A 20,628-nucleotide genomic window follows, 5' to 3' on the forward strand; every position below is an offset into this window, starting at 1 on the left:
GATAAGCGCTAGAAGTGATTTAAAAATTTATGTGTTTATTTATAATTGCCGTGCGAGATTGGTGATTATGTAAATAAGAAGATGTGGTAAGCCAACTTTTCACAAGAGACCAAATGACACAGAAATTAACAACAATCAGCAATTATACATTAGACGTCAATTTCGGAATATTCATTTTATTTGTTTAATTAATTAAAAATGTTTTGCAAATTACATGCGTACAAATATCTAACCACAGTTGTAAATGTATTTTGTAAAAATATATTTGATGACCCTTTGATATATATATATATATATATATATATATATATATATATATATATATATATATATATAAAACGTCTGTATAGTAGTCAACGATTTTCCCCACGAGGGCGCTGGATCGTTACGAGTAACGATACATGTACACAATAAATAAATTATATAAACGCCTAAAAAAGTGTACACAACAACTCCAAATACAAAAAAGGTAACTATAAATGTAATTATTTATAAATATTTCGGATAACAGATATCCTTCGTCAGTCAGATTCTGATGTGAAATGAATCATCTTTGAGTCTCGTTAGATTAAACTTTTACTAAATCTTGAATTTTATACAATAAAAAAAGTCAAACCGAACATCAGTAAAGACGCTTGCACCATTCTAAAAAAATGTTAACATGACATAGGTTATATGGTTTATTACAACAGAGAGCTCATATATATGCTTTAAATACAAATAATAATTTGCGATGTGAACTAGCACAATTCTAAAACTGTATCGGGAACGACAATTATGATGATATAACATGTATACGCATGATAACGTCTGTAAAATTACCAAATAGACAGCACTGAACGATCTAAATATTTGAAATTGAGAGTAAAGTAGTTACAACAGAGTCTGAATATTTAAACATCGTGAACAAACGGCCGTAAAAATGTAATAATATTTTTTTACTAAGTATAACTAGAAGAATGTGGCTAGGTACTTATACATCCCTCAAAAAATTAAGCAATTTAAATTGGTATCTTCAACAAATGTATTTAACAAATGAAAAAGGTTGAGAAAAAGAAACAGAGACTGTAATAATAAGTAATATAACCTGAATGTGAAGCACTACACGGAGTCGAACTACATCTTTTCATTTATCCCATTTGGTGCCAAAGTTGTTAATTTTCGTATCCAAAATCTTTCCCGAGCGAGTCTATCCTCCTTAGACCAAGCAGAGTTGTGGTCAATGATTTTAATGGTCAGTCGATTGAGATCTGCCTTAGTGTGGCCAGGGGATCTCAAATGTCGACTGAGAGGGAGGTCTGGCTTGCATTGATAGTCGCTACGATGGCCGTTCATTCGTTTGTGAAACGGCTGTTCTGACTCGCCAACATACTGTTTACCACATTTACACTGTAAGAGATACACAACATTTGAAGTCTTGCAATTAACATTGCAAAATATGGTGTATTCTGTGCCAGTGGAGTGACTGTTAAAAGTCTGGGTATCCAGTATTTGTTTGCAAGTCAGACATCGTTTGTTTCCGCAACCCTTGCAAGATCCCATAGATGATAAGCCTGCTTGAGAGGATAAATCAGCTCTCACCAGCAAGTCTTTAAGGCTTTTGGGCCTACGGAATGCCAGTACAGGTGGCTCGGGAAAGATCTTGGATAGTTTTGAATGTTTTTCGATCTCTTTCCAATTTTCGCGGATTAGGTGAGATAAGTTGTCAAATTTTGGATGGTAATTCAACACAAAAGGCACCCTCTTGTTGACCTTTTTTTCTTTATATTGTAAAAGCTCATCTCGGCTGATGTTGTTAGCACGAGAAAAACCTTTATCAATGTCTTTTCTTTTGTAGCCCCGATGTTTAAGGTGACCGCGAAGTTCTTGTAGACGTTTTTTTGCAATATCGTTGGTGGAGCAAATCCTTTTTATTCGTATGGCCTGGCTGTAGGGAATGCTCTTGGTGCAGTGTTTGGGATGACAACTCAAAGGAGATAGATATTGATGTTTGTCTGTGGGCTTGCAATACAGATCTGTTAATATGTTTCCATCCCTCAATTGCGTTGTAGTGTCAAGAAATGTGATCTTAGAGTCAGAGATTTCATATGTGAATTTTATTGAGGGATGGGCATTGTTGGCATGATGAATGAACAGATTTAGTTCTTGTTCAGTATTGTCCCACTTCATGTCAATATCGTCGATAAATCGAAACCAAGAGAGGGGTTGATGAAGAGATGCATTGAGAATTCTTTGTTCTAGTTTCCCCATAAAAATATTGGCATAAGACGGGGCCATCTTTGTTCCCATTGCTGTTCCATTAACTTGGAGGAAGTGTTCGCCATTAAATACGAAGTTATTGCATTTCAATACCAAAGTTAGAAGCTGGATGAGACATTCAGTTGGTGGATGTAAGGTGTTACGAGAGTTCCAGACTTCCCTACAGGCTTCAATACCATCGTCATGGGGGATGTTAGTATAGAGGGAGGTAACATCAAGCGAAACAAGGATCGTTTCAGGTGGGAGAGGGTTCAGAGATTCCATTTTCTTAAGATAGTGTGTTGTGTCTTGTATATAGGATGGTAAATTTTCTACATGTGGTCTCAGATGAAAGTCAATAAATTCTGATATTTTCTCTGTAGGGTGGTCATTGGCGGAAACAATTGGTCTACCGGGATTATTAACTTTATGAATTTTAGGCAGAAGATAGAAACGCCCGGGCTTTGATTTTTCAGGTTTTAGGTATTTAAATGTGTCTTCATCAATATGCCCCTGTTCACACATGTTTTTCAGATTTGTTGTGATCTCTTTGTTGAACTGAGGGGTGGGGTCAGTGTCTAATTTCTTATAAAATCTCTCATCAGAGAGTTGACGTTCTGCCTCTTGAATGTAGTCACATTTGTCCATGACGACAACAGCGCTACCTTTATCAGCTGGTTTAATTATAATGTCGTCTCTGTTCTTAAGTTTCCGCACAGCTTCATTTTCTTCAGACGAAAGATTGCTGAATGTTTGGGAAGTGGCAGTGGACAGATGTGTTACGTCGGATTTAATTTTGTCAATTATGTGTTCCAAAGTTGCACATTTACTGGGTTTCGGAATCCATGAACTTTTTTTCCTGAATCTGGGAATATCGACATCTGCTTGGTCGTCATCTGAGTCGAGATCACTTGTGTCACTTTCAGTGGTACCATTTGTGGTGTTCTTATAAAAATATTCCTTGATTCTGAGGGATCTTGCTAGCTTGTCTAGGTCATCTTCCAAAAGTAAAGAATCAATTTTGCCCGGCGTGGGACAAAAATTAAGACCTTTTGACAGTACCTTAGTCTCGGTCTCCGACAAAGCAACTGTAGACAAATTGACTACAGTGTTTGTGGAGTTCATGCAACTTTGTTTTTTTCTCTTGAATCGGCGATTCCGGGGTTTTTTACCGGTTATGAAATTACGATTGAGAGTTAAGGTGGTCTGCTCTCTTGCAACAGTGTCCAAAAGTACGCCGTCTCGTGTAAATTTATTAATTTGTTTTTTGTGTAATTTCCGGGATTCAATGCGTAAGATGTCATGGAGGCGCTCGTTGATGTTGAGCAATTCAGGACCGGAAAGTTCTTGACATGATTTGTTGTAAATGTTGTTATAACTACGTTGTAAATTTAAATGTTTATGAGACGCTTCAGCGTGTAATAGATCCATCAATTTCACGGAAATATATATATATATATCCCAAAACATCAGGTTATCATTTTGAAATTTAACTACCATGTATTTCAAACATTGTTTTTCCAACTAGCCGAACAAATAAACTATGAAGTTCACTTATTATTCTAAAGAAAAGTCTTATTATTTCCCAGTAACTACTCTCCTACTGTTTACAATAAAATAAATGAGCAAGGTGGATCGAGCAAATGAACCCTTTATAAAATGTAAGTAATATATGTATCGTCGCGTTACCCAAATTGCTCAGAGTACCCAAATTATAGTAGGGGAAGTCTTCAAAGATTTACATGAGACTCAATATGATTTGACATTATGCACGCGGTTCAACATTGCTACATATGTTTGAATACGCACAAAACATTCACAGTACTTCAAAAAGTAAAATCTACGGAAACATCGTCATGACACGTCCACAAATAGTCAACCTTGAAAAATGAGCAATTTAAAAATGCTACAGGCATCCATTTCTTAAAAAATGAAAAGTTAGCATGGACCATTGTCAAATTGTTAAAAAATATAAGAGAAATAAAACAAAACAACAGTTATTCGGTTTGTACGAATGTGAATTGTATTGGTGCAATTATGGTACTCATCATAACAAAAAATAGATAGTTTGGAAGTTGGTTTAACCCATTTTTTTCCAATAAGGATTCAAAATTAGATTGGTGGATACATAGATCTACAAAATAACACTGAATGGAAACTTTTACCTGAAAAATGCATAAACGTCAGTGACAAAATTGTCAAAATAGATGCAATGTGGGTACCCTCATGTTATAAATGTATGTCTAGATGAAGAATATCATTTAAACAACCTTTAAAAAAAACAATCACCGGAAATACAAATGAACGATTGTATAAATGAAATATGGTAATAACCTGCGTCCGAAGAAATAGCCCCCCCCCTCACCCTTTTGTGGGAAAAATGGTTGATTATATAGGGAATCACTAAAGCGTGACTGAAGCTGGCCGTTAAATAGCTAAGGCCTCCCATGAAAGATAATATAAATTTTATGAAGTTCTACTTTATATACTGTACTTTTTTAATTTTTCAAAGTTTTCCATTAAAACCATTTCAAATCGATTCATTAAAACTATTTTTAGATCTGAGATATGGAATTCAAAATATTGGCCATCTGTAGAGGAAAAATATAAATTGCTTTTACTTAGAAAAATATGAGAACCTGCAAATAACACTCATCGAAATTTAAACAATATCTATTTTGGTAAAGAAAGATGGAATTTTGTTCAGTCGAATTCGAATGAAATCCCAGGTATATTAAAATGCATATCAACTCGATCTTCAAAATACACGTCTTGCACGTAGCATTTACAAAATATAAATACCATTTTATCGCCATTTAGAAGTCTCTAAAGACCATCAGATTTAATGAGAAACCACTACTAAAATAATAAATGAACTATTTTATGTGTAGTTTCTGTCCTTATATACAGGAATTATGTAAAGTGACTTCTGAAAATAATTATCTTCTGAGCAATAATTGCAAATAGAAACATTTTATGACTTGGTTCCGATGCTATTATTTATGATATTGGCTATATACTTCTTCGGTGGTTAATAATTCTAAATGTAGACGACAGAGTTGAAGATAGTTACCATAAAAGGGTTTATCTTGTAATTAGTTTACAAAGTCGAACCAACTAGGCTATCATAGAATCAATGACACTGTCAGTCAGCATGTAATCTATAAAAATGAAACTATTATAACACAGATACTATATATACATATAATTATCCATTAAAGAATCGGATTCCATTTCATCAAATATCACCAGTCTTGTGAAATATTCTCTTTCAAAACCTTGACCAAGGTATATTTTTTATAAACATTCTCTTTCTTCATCTATAATCATCCTGGGCTCCCATGAAATATCTGTATTATTGCAGCTAGGCACATGATAATGCAAATAATACAACAGTCATTTACTGCAGATTTTGATGTACTAGACCTTTTCCTGGAAGAAAAAAATAAAATGAATTATGCAATTTTAAAATCTTAATATAAAGACGACCTTACGAAGCAAATCAATCTATGGCTCGTTTACCATAAAGTGTATTTACCATACAAGATTGAAATAAAACACCTCCTCTGCACATACATATATGTATATATACCTCCAGATGTTTTTGTTTTTTTTGTCTTTTTATTTAAATCAACTACTGACGAATGCACAAGGGGCTTTTACCCTTAATACCAGGTGAGCTAAAACATCACAGATGTTTTAATGTTCTTCACATCTTCTGATTTTTCCTTTGCCCTTGATATACAAGCAAAACAGACATCTTTCTGTTTTAATATGGACAAAATGAAATGAAATTATTTCTGAGACAAACTGGCTGAGTAAAAAACATTCAAGTTATTGTCAAGCCACCAAGGTTGTATATTATGTTACAGATAATATAAACTGATTGAAAAACTTGTCACAAAAGATTTGTCAAGTGAAGCAGCTTCTCGGTGTAATTTAATTTGTTGTCACTTTTGTTTACTTGTTATTCAGCCTATAATCACGTTTTTAAGTCAATACACGCATACTGTTATAATATAGATTGTGAATCACTCCAGTTTCAGTACCAGGAGACTTGTGAAATGCTGAAGTTTATTAAAATAAAAATATTTAACAAATTTAATGTGTCATCTGACAACGAGGCTATCATGGCTATAGCGACGCAAAGAGATCACTTCCGTCTTCTTCCGTTGTCGTTCGTATCCCCCGTTTTCTTTTATCCTCAATTCATTGAAAAGTGCTAGACATAAATCATCGAACTCTGTGCATATTATCCAGGACATGAAGATATGCATCTGCTACTATTACTTTTATTTTGAGTGACTTTTCAATTCAATAGATATTTCTACTTATCTTACTTTGGAACACCAGACGACAAACGTTTTCCTTGACAACTCACACATTTTGTTACGAATGCATGTTATGATTTGTACGTGAAAGTATATGGAACTACCAGTACGACACAAATGATTTAAAAAAAACATAAAACACAACCAGCATCAAAAACAATCAAAAGATAAAATAAGAAACAGGCATTGACGTACCATCGAGTTTTGAAAAATAGAATCATTGATAGTCCGGGTAAATGGGATAGATACTGAAAATCAATTTTCCATAAAACTGCTAGAGGATAACTGTGACCAAAAAAAAGTTAAGGGACGTACACGAAGTCATCACACTATCGTTGTCATTTCTCGTTTAATTTTGTTTGCGATAATGTATATATATATATATATATGTTGTGTACAAGTTGTAATGTTGTACAAATTACAATTTGTACATATTTTTTTGTACAAGTTATCAGTGTTTTATTAACTGCTTAACACAACTAGTTGATGCAAGGATTCAATCTTTTTCCCGCATATTTCTGTCATACTTTCAGGGCCCCCCCTTTTTGGGAAAAAAATTGGTTGCTTATATAGGGAATCACTGGAGCGGGCCCCCTCTTAGGTCAGTCAGTGGGCCCCCACTTATGAAAATTTCTGGATCCGCCACTGGTATGATTGCCAATGAGACAATTCTCCACAAGAGACCAAATCGACACAGAAATTAACAACTACAGGTCACTGTACGGCCATAAACAATGAGCAAAGCCAATACCGCATAATCAGCTATAAAAGGCCCCAAAATGACAATATAAAACAATTCAAACGTGAAAACTAATGGCCTTATTTATGTTAAAAAAATAAACAGAAAACTTATATGTTACACTTAAATAAACGACAACCACTGAGTAACAGGCTCCTTATATCATGTTCTCAAATCTAGATATCATCACCCATTTAGAAAAAAACACGTGAAAAAATGAACCTTTTATGTGTTGCTCTCCTAGCTAAAAAATGTATCCAAAGTCAAAGATGTAGAACATATTCTATCATAACCATTTGGTAACTAATGTAATTACTGTCTCCTCCATGCCTGTCTTGAAAAAATATTAAATAAATAACACTCATAATGCTCAGATTGGTTGTCACCGTGCAACACAGTTAATAACACCATATAGGAAAAACATAGAACTCCTTTTGTCATAAGACACTGTCAAACATCCAAACATACTATCCACACTCATCTGTGTCCACACTTGTATGGTATAAAAATAAAAATAAAATTAGAATATAAACCTCATTTCCAGTTTGGAGACAATGAAAACAGCACTAAATGTTAGGTTGAAGTATATAAATTGGAATTCAAAACATAAAACTGGTACATTTAAGAAGATAAACCTCAGGCTGTATCACCTGGTGCAAGAAGTTATGTGTCAAAAAACTTATAACTTGTACAAAAACCCTGTACAAATTATATAAACTTACATCTTGCACACAACATATAGATGGTGGTCATTAAAAAAATAAGATAAATCTATATTTTTCGGGTCTTAAGTTATTTGCTTGCTTATTTCAACAACATAAATCGTTGCCATACCACTTAATGCTTTTACATTCCTATCATTATAGAAGCTAACACAAATGTGTCTTCACATCCAGAACAGTAAATTTGGCAATCACTGTTAATTCCCTAAGCATAGTACGATAACATGTTAGATGTCTTTAGATGTTCGGATTAACCAGATGATTATTTCTCTTCTTTGTAATGAAGCTGCCACCAAAACTTGTAGATAACAATAACAATAGATAGCTGATAATTGTTAATGGTTAAGAATGCAATGAATAATTGGATTAGTATAAAGTTGGAGCTTGATGAATCGTGATAGATATTAGTGTTCGACCTTAGAGTGTTATGTAAACATCGGGTAACGTAAAGATACACGCACAGCGCTCATTTGAGCTAGTTATAGATCACAATATGTTCGTGTATCATAACAGATTTAGAACTTTTCTATACAGTTACTAGACACATCTAAAAAGTCATCAACATTTGTTTATAAAAAGTACATCCATTTAAAAAATCCGGATCCTGAAAGAGGTCGAACTATTCACTTGCAAGTGAATAATTCATCATCGATGTTTCTTAGCTTATTTTCACATGGTGTACCCACACAGGAAATGAAACTCAAATCATTTCAAATTCATGTGAATCCCACGAGAAATATACGTGAGTTTCACCTCAAATGAACTTCTACGTCGAAAACTCTCGTGAAATCAATCTCAGTAGATGAATTTTTCGAGAAAATACTATTATGAGTTTTTGTTCACGTAGATTTTCAAATTAAATTAAATCATGAAAAATACTAATATTTTGTAAAGTTCACATGAAATTCGTGTGAAAAAAAATCACGTGAAATTCACATGAAAATTTTTGGCATAAACTTGTTTCTGCATGGTGAATCTCGCGTGAATTCCATAGGTACAAAACCGCCAAATCTGATTTTTAAGGTTTCCAATTTGACAACGCGCGATGATACTTGTGATTTGAATTCCAAAATGATATATAAAGAGAACGGAGATGTACTTAACAATTGTTTTCATTCAATATCATCCTGACGGTTCTTTACGCATTTAATTTGATACAGTGTACCCGACGGCTATTTTACTTTTAATACAGTTCATATTGGAAAAATTGCGAAAACAAACACCCGCGAACTTGTTTTTAATACACAATTCGCACAAAAAATAATTACCCTCGAAGAAAGTACAAGTACGGTTATATTTGAATTCCAAAATCATGTATAAATAGAACGGATATATATACTATTTAACGATTGTTTTCATTCGCATCGTATAAAGATAGTTTTACTTTGAATTTCATGTCGTTTACATTTTTTCAATGACATTAATTGAAAATTTCATATTGGAAGAATTGCGAAAACAAACACCCGCGAACTTGTTTTTAATACACAATTCGCACAAAGTAAAGTACCCGCGAAAAAAGTACAATTACGGTTATATTTGAATTCCAAAATCATGTATAAAGAGAACGGATATATAATATATACTATTTTACGATTGTTTTCATTCGCATCGTATAAAGATAGTGTTACTTTGAATTTCAATGACATTAATTAAAAGTTTCATTATATTGCATTTATCAGAAAACTCTAGAATGTACAGATATATCAAAACGATAAACGATGTCTTGAAAAAAACCCCGTAATATATGTGTTTTAATGCTGTCTATTGTGATAACAATATTAAATTCGATAGTTTACTGAAAAGATTGATGCATTCTTTATAAATATTGACATAATGTTTGCCATGAATAAATGGAAGATTTGTAATTTGGAATTCTCCAATGGCGTATAGATATTTTAACTCCATCAGACTTTTGGTAATAGAAATCACAGATGACAGATATATTTTGTGTAGATAGACCAGAGTGTGATATATCTTTAGTTGACTGATGTTGATAGTGGTTATATATTTATTCAGTTATTTATGGTGATATTTAAGATATTGCTATTATTTATGGATGGATTGTACAGATTTTTTTTCTCCAAAAATAAATGTTTTTGTATTTATTACTGATTTTGAAGCGTTATGAAGAGTATGACCATGAAATCAATGTATACATAACTATCTTCGTCAAACGGTCATGATTGCCATTGGACCATGTCTAATACATTTGTTTTTCGTAAATTGTTTTGTTTTAAATTAGGCCGTTATTTTTTCGATTGAATTGCTTCAAAATTTATCATGTCGCGGCCATAATTAGCCGACTGACTATACAATATGATTTTTTTCTCATCGTTGAGGGTCGTATGATGACTTGTAGGTGTTTATATCCACTTATTTGAACTCTGGTGAATAGTGGTCTCATTGGCAACCATACAACATTTCCTTATTTTTATATATTAAAAGAAAAATTGTTTATCCCCGCAGTTTTTTCCTTAATGCGTGTACAAGGTCAGGACCAACACAAGGGGGTTGTCTTTCGTATACATCTTAATGTTTTTTTCATTTTCATTAAATCTGTTGTCTGCAAATACTACAGTGAAACCTGGCTAAACCCAGTATTGCATAAACCGAAAACCTGTATAAACCAAACATATTCTAAAGCACTGTCATATCAAATTGTATGCGCTGTGAACCTGATAAAACCGAACATCGACCAAAACCAAACAAAATCTTCAGTCCCGAAGAGGTTCGGTTTAAACAGGTTTCACTGTATTATACTCGGAGGCGAATAAGAGTCTGACGCATTTTGTAGACTCATTGAAGATTGTGTGTTGCCCTCCATATGTCTCTTGATTTTTCTTGTCGTTGCGTTGCTGTGTCTCATAGGCATGTATAGCACTCGTTTCCTTTTATTCATACCATGCAGATATTTGGTTAGGCCAACAAAAAATATGTGTTTCCTTTTACATCTTTGAAAAAAATAGGATAGGTACATGTAGGTAGGGATTTGTTTTATATTTTACCATTATTTTTACCTTGAGTCTATAGAAGGACAATTCTGACTTTAACAGTGCTTATTGAAAAATGGCAAAAAAAACCCTTTAGGGTACGCTATTTTTGACCTTAAAATAGGGAGGGTACGGCAATGGGAAACACGCATTTCTTTTTTATTCAGCCTTAGAACTAAGCTGGTCTTATTATAAAAATTTATTTAAATCATTTGACCAGACTATGAAAAGTCAGTCAACCTCATCCAGACGAACAAATAATTTTTATACTTACAAGACATTTTATTGACAGTCATGTATAATTTCTGATAAAACGGCGTTACAAATGTTGCTCAATCCAAGACCATACTTGTAATCTTATATTGGTCATTATAATCTGACTATGCTTTTATCACCGTATTTATAAACATTGCGTCAATAATAATGAATTGTCCATTAAAGACAATGCAACTATATATAAGAACTTAATGCCTGTCTATTAGCTTACGCTTTTATGTTAAGAAAATGACCGAGGTTTCTGATTTTAGACTGTGTCTTCCCGTTTATAGTACCTAAACTTTGTAACAATAATATTCGATATATTATAGTTGTACGGTTCTTCAAAGAGAATGCAACTTTTGCAAAACTGTTTTGAGGGAGCGAAGAACTCACCGCAACCAACGTATAATCCTTTTACGTTAGTAGTCTGCATATTCGGCATTTAAAAGCGGTCGACTCCAATTTTAAAAACGTCTTATAGTTTACCAACTGATTATGGTTTCGTCCAGTATAAGCATGAACTATTTGCCACTGGATTTTAGCAAATATTTGAATAATAAACAAGAAGTATTCGTCATTCCTATTAAGCTAAGTTGTAACAGTTATTTTAATGTGATTGTGTCATAAAATCACAGTTAATTCTTCTATAATTGAAAAAAAAAAATGAAACTAGAAGCTATAATGATAATTAATTTATACGTTATGAACCTTAACAGAAATACCCTGTGGATTTAGGAAATTAAAGACGTATGCAATTGTTTCAATCAGAAAAATTAATACACGAAGTGTCATCACCACCAATAAGTTTCCATTACGCTAGACATAGGACATTTGTTATTCTGAAGTGTGGAAATGAAATTCTTTAACAGAAACCGGAAATAAATCCATTTTGCGCTATTCTAGGGCACTACAAGACCAATTATAAGCGGAATTGATTTTCTATTTTGTATGAATTTTCTGCTAACATATTGAATTGCAATCATTCGTCCAAATTACAAAATAACAAATATCGTCTGATCGGGCAACTTATAATGGAAACAAAATCTCTCTATATATATAAGATATACATTATATCAAAACAGTTTTGTGCAAACGATATAAAAAGAATTTACATTTAAACTGATGTGTCACTGTTCTGATCTGTAACTGTCGTAACTAACCAGAGGCGTTACTTATTTTCCAAAGAACGTGAAAATGTGTTCAAGGAATACGAAGAAGTACCGGATTCTGAATTGGATTTTGACAGTACATTAATGCCACCAGTTATAGTTTTCATATTCACGACTTTCATAAATCTGTATTTTCAAATTCCTGCGAGAAGTAAAATTTTGTACTTTGTGTCAAGTTGAAAATGTTTCTCTAACTGCACAATGAATGGCCATTAAAATAAATTTATCACACGAATTAAAATAAATAAATATAGAACATAAATAAGTGATATTTTAGTTTTCCCCAAATGGATGTCTATAGATATAGGAAGATGTGGTGTGAGTGCCAATGAGATAACTCTCCATCCAAATAACAATTTAAAAAAGTAAACCATTATAGGTCAATGTACTGCCTTCAACACGGAGCATTGGCTCACACCGAACAACAAAGCTATAAAGGGCCCCAAAAATACTAGTGAAAAACCATCCAAACGTGAAAACCAACGGTTTAATCTATATAAAAAAACGAGAAACGAGAAACACGTATAATAGTCCGGCTGATTGGTGAAAAAATTGTGGGTTTGATGATAAAAGCACCAAATTTGGCATGGTAGTAGTTCTGGGTATTGCAAAACATATTAGCTATGGACCCACCTTGCAATTTCTATATGGCTGTTTTTTCCAAGATGGCCGCCATAACATATCAAAATCTGCATATATAACATATATAAGGTCAGTTTCAGGTCCAAATTTGGCGTGACAGTAGTGAGAGATGTTTGAAATAGTATAGACTATGAACACATCTTGCAATTTCAATATGGCGACTTTTTTCAAGATGGCCGCCATAAAAAATCAAAATCAGCAAATATCACTTATAGATGTTGAAATTTGGAATGTGAGTAGTCCTGGATGATTGGTACATTAATACCTATGGACAAAGTTGAAATTTCAAAATGGTGGCTTTTTCCAAGATTGCCGCCATATGATATCAAAATCAACACATATACATTATGTATTGTTACACAGACTTTTGTTACGACGTACCATCAATAACACTAAGCGTCCTTTGCTACATGCAACATTTCTATACGTAAGCAAAACAACATTGACTCTCTCAACATTAAAAGATTTGTGAAGAAATTATAGAAAATCGTAACTGCGATATCCTTCTTGGAGAAATGTAGCCTACAACGAGAAATGGCGTGTACATACTGGCGTTTTTCCAATATCTAAACAAGTATGAAAAATTCTCGACTCAAACAGCTCCTTTGTGATTAGGTGGAAGAGGACATAGTAATAATCTAAACATAATTGCAGTACTATGATGAGGGCATGCCATTAGCAAGACAGTTACTTCTTCTAGTCAAATATTATTTTGGTGATGCAATTAAACAGGGCAACTACAACAAGACTACGATGCATGAATAAACTGCACATACAGATGGACACGATGTGGGCATGATGTCGTTTATGTACTAGTGTGATCCAATTATTCATTTATCTAAATTGACTGTACTAAAAGATTCCATCTATTCAGTACTGAATATGTTGATCCTTTCACGAATGCTGATGCTTTTACAACAACAGCCATGAACAATATTGAAAACAACTGGAGTTCAATTACGGCTAAAGAATTGTCATTTAGGAAAACATTTCAATGTTTCGCAAAATCTTTTCCAACAGTCATTAAAACATTACGTGATTATCTTTTGGTCAAATATTCAGATGCACTCAAATTATTCCATTGAGACAACTACTATGCCATCGATTTCACAGTTACCTCTGTTTTAGTCTTCTATTATAGTACTACAATCAACTTGACTAGAACCATCTCTTTAATAATGAATATCACCCTTTTACAGCTGGATCCAGGAACAGTAGAGGTACTAAATTATTTTGAAGCTTATGTGATTGCTTAGAAAGCTGTAATTGAACATAGTTTTTCGTGAACAGCAGATTCTTTTCACAGGCTCTTATGCATCATGAACAAGATATATCCATGAAGTTACAGCATGTTTACTTCTCATTCTTATACAAAGATCCTAGAATAGTTTTAACTGACGAACGAGACAGTGGTGTAAACTAAGTAACAGTCAACGAAAGAATTAATTAGGATAAATTGAGTCCATGTAACTCTACTAATCTGTAACATTAATGACTGAAGTAGACATTTTTATGTTAGAAGGTAAAGATCATGTTCCTTCTAATGTATAAAGATGTTATTATGCTGCTTATTCTGTGGTTCTTAGCATTTGTTATCTAATTTATCGTAGTGTCTGTGTGCTATAGTATGTGGTGTACCAGTAACTATATAGTTCTAGTGTTGTAAACGTGATTTGAAAATGGTATATGTAGATCAAGCAATGAGTAGAATTACACACTTGTAAAATAAGAAGGCCGGGTTATCGTATTGAATGTTATTAATGATATCGCACAAATACAGCACATACATATGAAGTCTTTGACAGAAATGGATATATATATATATACCCTATTGGATATTTATCGCAAATGTATCAGCGTTTTGTATGAGCTCATAAAATATGGTTGAAAGATCTCTAGCGGTAGATACAAATTTTGGAGGATTATGATTTTATCTACATTGCTTTTTCAAATATGGTAAGGAGTGATGCAAAGACTAAATGGGCTGTATGTACTTGGTACACATGTTTAAAACTGCTGTGAAAATATGTTGCTGTTTAAATGTTAAAGAAGTTGAGAAAGACACCATAAGCAACATGAACCCACTCATAAAACAGGGGATGATCTCAAGTGTTATTGGTTAAATAGTTTGAAGAGTCATATCCAGTATAATCAAATTCAAAACATGTTGGTATATGTTAAGTATGCCAATTGTTTTTTAATTTGGTTATCTTATGTTTGACCAAATGTGAAAATTTGAAATGAAATCAGGTTTCCCATTTCTGTATGATAGATAACACTGCTTTAAAAACTCATTTGTTGAAAACACAGATATGAAAAAATAAGGAACAAATCACACAGTATTGACAAATTTTCTGAGGAAAAAAGATAGAATGAAATTCAAAACAGTGTGGCTGTGGCCATTGATTGACACATTAAATTCATCCATTGACTGGGACAATATAGGTGAACGTTTGTATGTAACAACCACTGCTCACTATGTACTTTTTAAAGACACTTAAACTATGGGGTCACCAAAGGTTCTCAACACCTTAATAAAGTAATTCGAAAAATTAATGAGAAATAACACGATGTTTTGATTTATATCAATTATTTAAATCAAAACATAAAAGTTATTCCTGATTAATTTTTCGAATTATTTTATAATTAAAGGCGTTAAGAAACCTTTGGTGACCCACAGTTTAAATGTCTATCGTAGGTACGTCGTGAACAGTGGTCGTTACAGACAAACGTTCACGTAAATTGTCTCAGTCAATGGATGAATTTAATGTGTCAATCAATGGCCACAGCCACACTGTTTTGAATTTCATTCTACTATGAATCGGTCAAGGAAAGGTAGAACATGTGGAATGGGCTTTACTCATAGTTGAAAGCCGTCTGGTGACTTATAGCTGTTAATTTTTGTGACATTTGGTCTCTTGTTGAGATTTGTCTCATAAGCTTTCATACCACATCGATTTTATTTTAAATCATCATTTGTGACTTAGATGGTACATAGTCAAGCATTTCATAAAGGCGTCATGAAAATGTTCGAATGTTTCCATTTATGGGATCTTTGATTAAAATATCTTACAAGCCATGTTTTATGGGAACACAATCCTTATAACGTAGTATCAACTGCAAATAGCAATTCGAAGAATGAAAGGAATATTAACAGAGACATGTTTAAGTTAAGATAAATTAAATTTTCACATTTTTGGCGGCCATTTTGAAATGTCCGCCATTTCATTTTTTATTTAATGTTTAAAATACCGCCATGACTTACTTTAAACGTTGAATCACATTTTTCATGCTTCAAAACTATTAGATTTTAATATTATTTGCTGTAATTTAAAAATGGTAACTGAGATTTTGACTAATTGGCAGCCATCTTGAAAATGGCCGCCATATTGGATTTTTCAGGGTTGGTCCATAGCTTAAATTGACAACCATATATAGATCTACCATTGTGCAAAGTTTCATGCTTTTATCATCAAACCTACAATTCTTCTGATAAAATGCACGAATCAGCTGGACTATAAATTACACAAACAAACGACAACTTCTGTACATCAGATTCCTGACTTAGGACAGGTGCAAACATTTGCAGCGGGATTAAACGTTATAATGGTACCATAGGTTAACCTTCTCCCTTTTTCTGAAACAATAGCATAACATCACAACATAGAAAAACACACGATAAAATATCGTTTGGCAGGCTTAACTCAATCAAAAAACGTATATTAATACACTATGAACGAATAAATTTGATCTGCGATATCTGAATGCAAATGCACAGTTAATAAAATATTAGGGATAAACATTCAAGGCCAAAAAGCAAACAAGCAAGTCCAAACAAAGCCATGGCAAGACACAACTGCGAAATATTTAACCCTTCGAAAATAATCACTTTTGAAAAAAAAAAAACGGTTTTAATAATACAGGTAAATCTTGAAATTTATACAAATGTAGTAAGAAGAAGGGAAAATTAGAAGATATTCCAAATAATCAAAGCTGGTATATAGACAAAATCCATATTAATATAAAATAACAAAAAAGCATTATAAACGTATCAACAGGTCGAACATCAACAAGAAAATACGATTTGAGAGTACTCGCAGTTACTGACAGCTATTTAAAAGCCATAAACAATTAATAATAAAAAAAAAATCATGCATCAGAGTCTATGTTCACCATTGTAAATCATTATTTATATTATTTGTCTGCCTCTTGTTACAGTGTAAACTGTCTAGTAGAGTGTTGATAAAGTGCAGTGAAAGTAACGAATACAGACAGTTAATTTTTATGGACTTTTTATGCAAAATAAATTGGGAAAATTTCAAACCAATGTGATAGAAACATGAATCTATGCATCAAAAAGGCTTGCCCGTAATGTCTTCTTTGTTCCGTGCCAAATACAATTCAAACAAGTTATTTCTAATTCCTAAATGTTAAAAACTGTAAAAGCTTTTTTCTTTTAAGTCTTATAAAAAAATCCCACATTTTTTTTTCTTTGTTCCACATGTTAAATTAGTTTCGTGAGTGTTTGCAATGGTAATATATTAAGATTACATCGTATGAGAGATTTTGTAATTTCCTGAGATTTAGACGTCCTTGATTTATAGTATTGTTTATCATTGTCAGAGGATAAATGAAAAATGAAGTCCAACCTTATTTTATCTAATGAAATACCGCAGCTTCACCATGTCACATGAGCGATATTTCCTGGAAAGAGGATTTGTTGCTGATACAATGATACTACTAAATCAATGTTTTTTTAAACTTGTAATTTTTTTTATTATATATATAATCAGCAAGTTTGGTAGACCGCTTATAATTGTCTGTGTGCCTGATAACCTGTGATATTTACAATTTGTATTAACCATCGATTATCCCTTTATGACATCACCGAATGCGACGTTTCTTCGGTTTTTGTTTTGTCTCGTGTCGATTAATAGTCGAAGAAGCGTGTCCTGTTTCTGGCAGGGGTGTCGTCAACAATTTGTTTAACCATTTGTGATGTCATTTTAAAAGGGTATCAACAGCGGTATATCAATTATATTTAGTATGCAGTTAAAGTGGAAGTGGCACATCTCATTTCCATGGAGACTATTGGGCCCTTACCCCACAATCATGGTTAAATCACTGAATTTTTTCTTTAATTTAAATGTTAAAGTTTAAGATTAGGTCAGTTTGAGGAAACAACTAATGGTAAGTTAATGATACTTAGTATGTAGTTGTAATAATATTAGCTCGTGTCTTTTCCATGGAGATTTTTGAATCACGGTCCTTCGACAATGATTGGGGATTTTTTCATAGTTTGAATGTCAAAAGTTGTTCTTTTCGTTTTTACTTTCTTTTCGACATGGTTTTGTCTGTCTTTCATTGGCTTATTTTTTTTACTTTGTTCGTACGTCGTATCTCTTTATGTTTCATTTAAATCATTGACATCGCCATTCCAACATAGACGAGTATGTTCGATTTACCACATCAATGGTACTTGACCTCCTACGATGTGATGAAACAACAGTAAAAATACAATTTATTACATAATCGGTTCTAGATCTTGTTAGGACTTACTACTTTCCATAAATCATCATTGGACGATTAAATATTAATCAATCAAATTGTAAATTGGTTAAGCTTTCTGATTTAGAACATAAATGGAGAATCAAGGTTAATCGATTTAACATAAATGGTAAATGTACTTCCTTACATTGTTACTTCATGGTATACCTAGCTATACGACCCTTCTTTCTATAAAACTGTGTGTTTCTATTGTAAATAACTAGTGTAACAGTTAATTTAAAAAAGCGAAAGACACGAAAGGAACATACAAACTGACAATTCGAAAACAAACTGACAAACATAGAAAAGACCAAAAAGACTGTACATAAAATTAAGCATATCCCAAACATTAAACATATAGCATTGCCAAAATAAGATTTTTGCATTTCATTCAGAAAGTCGATTTTAATTCTCTATAAACTGTAATATAATACTACTAACAATTATGCAACATACATGTACTATTCATAATTGTTTTGAAGATACTAAATATTGAATGCAATCTTTGACGTTTTGTGTAATACAGACACGTTAAGTGTTATGTAAAGATGATTTAAGGTGGTATGGGTGTCTTCCTCCATCTTGGATTGTAAAAAACAGAGAATCAAAGGTCCAGATTTTCCATCAAGTTAGCAAAATTTGATGCAGGAATGCAGATGTTTAATGTACATTTTCATTTAAAAGTACCAATTTATAAGAATATAACTTCTAAATATTGATATTTTTGCAAATATGAATTATTTTTGGTTGTTTTTATTTTTTTTTAAAAATTGGTATTTAAAGGGGATGTAACGCTAAAAAAGTGCATTTTCTGAAGGATTTTGAATGGAATTTTCCTATTTTGTATTTTAGCCGGAAAAAACGTACGGTGACCCTATCTTTTCTTTTGATATTCTCAAAGCAGTGTCTGAAAGCTATCTTTACCTGAAGTATTTAACAATTCTATCATTTTGTTTAGTTTCTAATCACAAAATGGTGTTTTTTCCTGTATAATCCATACAAAATGTGTCATGATTCAAATATTACGTAAAAATTAAATATTGATGCCATAGTTAGTTTCCATCTCTTATTACATTCTTGCATGTAGGCTTGGGGCGACATTTACTTCCACACGGTATCATAGCTTTAATGCATTTGCAAGTCTTGGTTGTACACGATCCTTTTCATTTACACCTTTTGTTTGCGAGTGAAAAGCTAGCCTTTTTTTTTAGCTGCGTACAGTGATAGCGAGGCCATTCCGGTATGTCTACGGTATTTTTAAGAATGTTTTACTTTGGAAATTGGTTTGATTCCTTAAATTATTCATTACTTAAAAAATCGGAACTGTTTTTTGCAAAACTTCGATTAAAGATAGAAAGCAACTTGTAAATTGTCTTACCTTTGAAAGTCTTCTAAACCTTCTACTCCCGATTGTTTAGGTGTCATAGATCTGACTTTAGGACTTGTAGTTCTAGAATCCTTTCTAGGGCGCGTTGACGCTGCTGCAGTGGCAGATGACACAGACATCATTACAATACACTGTAACCTCTCACAACATATGTCTACACGCAATACCAATAAAATACCATAGTAGCACAACAATGATATGTATATTACTTCCAAAATGACTGTATAATTATCAGAACGTGTGATTTGGAATGCCTTGTCTGTTGTGTGATGATGATGATAGTACCGCCTGTCTTTGTTATAACAAATATTGATGTATTGAATGAATATGCCAACAACACTTAACATTTGATTAGAATCTGATATCGTTGATAGCATGAATGTTTTGCCAGATTGAAATTGTTTTTATGCAATTATTGTGATGGTTTTAGGGTTCGCATCAACTATTGTATTCCAATCAATATAGTTTACAGGGATCATTTGTGTATCTAAAGTTGACATCAATCCATAGTCAGAGATCAAGCTTAACCATGCAAAGTGTTCTGCGACTCAGTTATATTGTCCTTTGGAATCGTCGGTTTCTATCTTTCACATTAGCTGCAATCA

At 32.8% G+C, this 20,628-nt stretch overlaps 1 protein-coding gene and 1 long non-coding RNA gene across 2 annotated transcripts; both read right to left on the reverse strand.

Annotated features, from left to right (window-relative positions):
* Positions 1 to 1,116: 1,116 nt before the first annotated feature.
* Positions 1,117 to 3,363, reverse strand: LOC139512188 (uncharacterized). The gene is made up of 2 exons (XM_071299640.1): positions 1,753 to 3,363; positions 1,117 to 1,389 (listed from the first exon to the last, which is right to left on the reverse strand). The coding sequence occupies exons 1-2, from the start codon at positions 3,361 to 3,363 to the stop codon at positions 1,117 to 1,119; spliced, it is 1,884 nt and encodes a 627-aa protein (XP_071155741.1).
* An 871-nt stretch (positions 3,364 to 4,234) lies between these two features.
* Positions 4,235 to 20,166, reverse strand: LOC139481805 (uncharacterized). The gene is made up of 2 exons (XR_011654693.1): positions 20,015 to 20,166; positions 4,235 to 5,670 (listed from the first exon to the last, which is right to left on the reverse strand). It is a non-coding gene; the product is annotated as an uncharacterized lncRNA (long non-coding RNA).
* Between the last annotated feature and the right edge of the window lie 462 nt (positions 20,167 to 20,628).

This window comes from Mytilus edulis, chromosome 1 (assembly GCF_963676685.1).
Source record: "Mytilus edulis chromosome 1, xbMytEdul2.2, whole genome shotgun sequence".
NCBI lineage: Eukaryota > Metazoa > Mollusca > Bivalvia > Mytilida > Mytilidae > Mytilus > Mytilus edulis.

What these genes read in the sequence shown, in the direction of transcription:
- LOC139512188 (XM_071299640.1), bottom strand. Translation starts at nt 3,363, where the DNA reads ATGAACTCCACAAACACTGTAGTCAATTTGTCTACAGTTGCTTTGTCG. An exon ending in TACAATATAAAGAAAAAAAG is followed by an intron (nt 1,390 to 1,752) that starts GTCAACAAGAGG and finishes TATCTCTTACAG; the next exon opens with TGTAAATGTGGTAAACAGTA.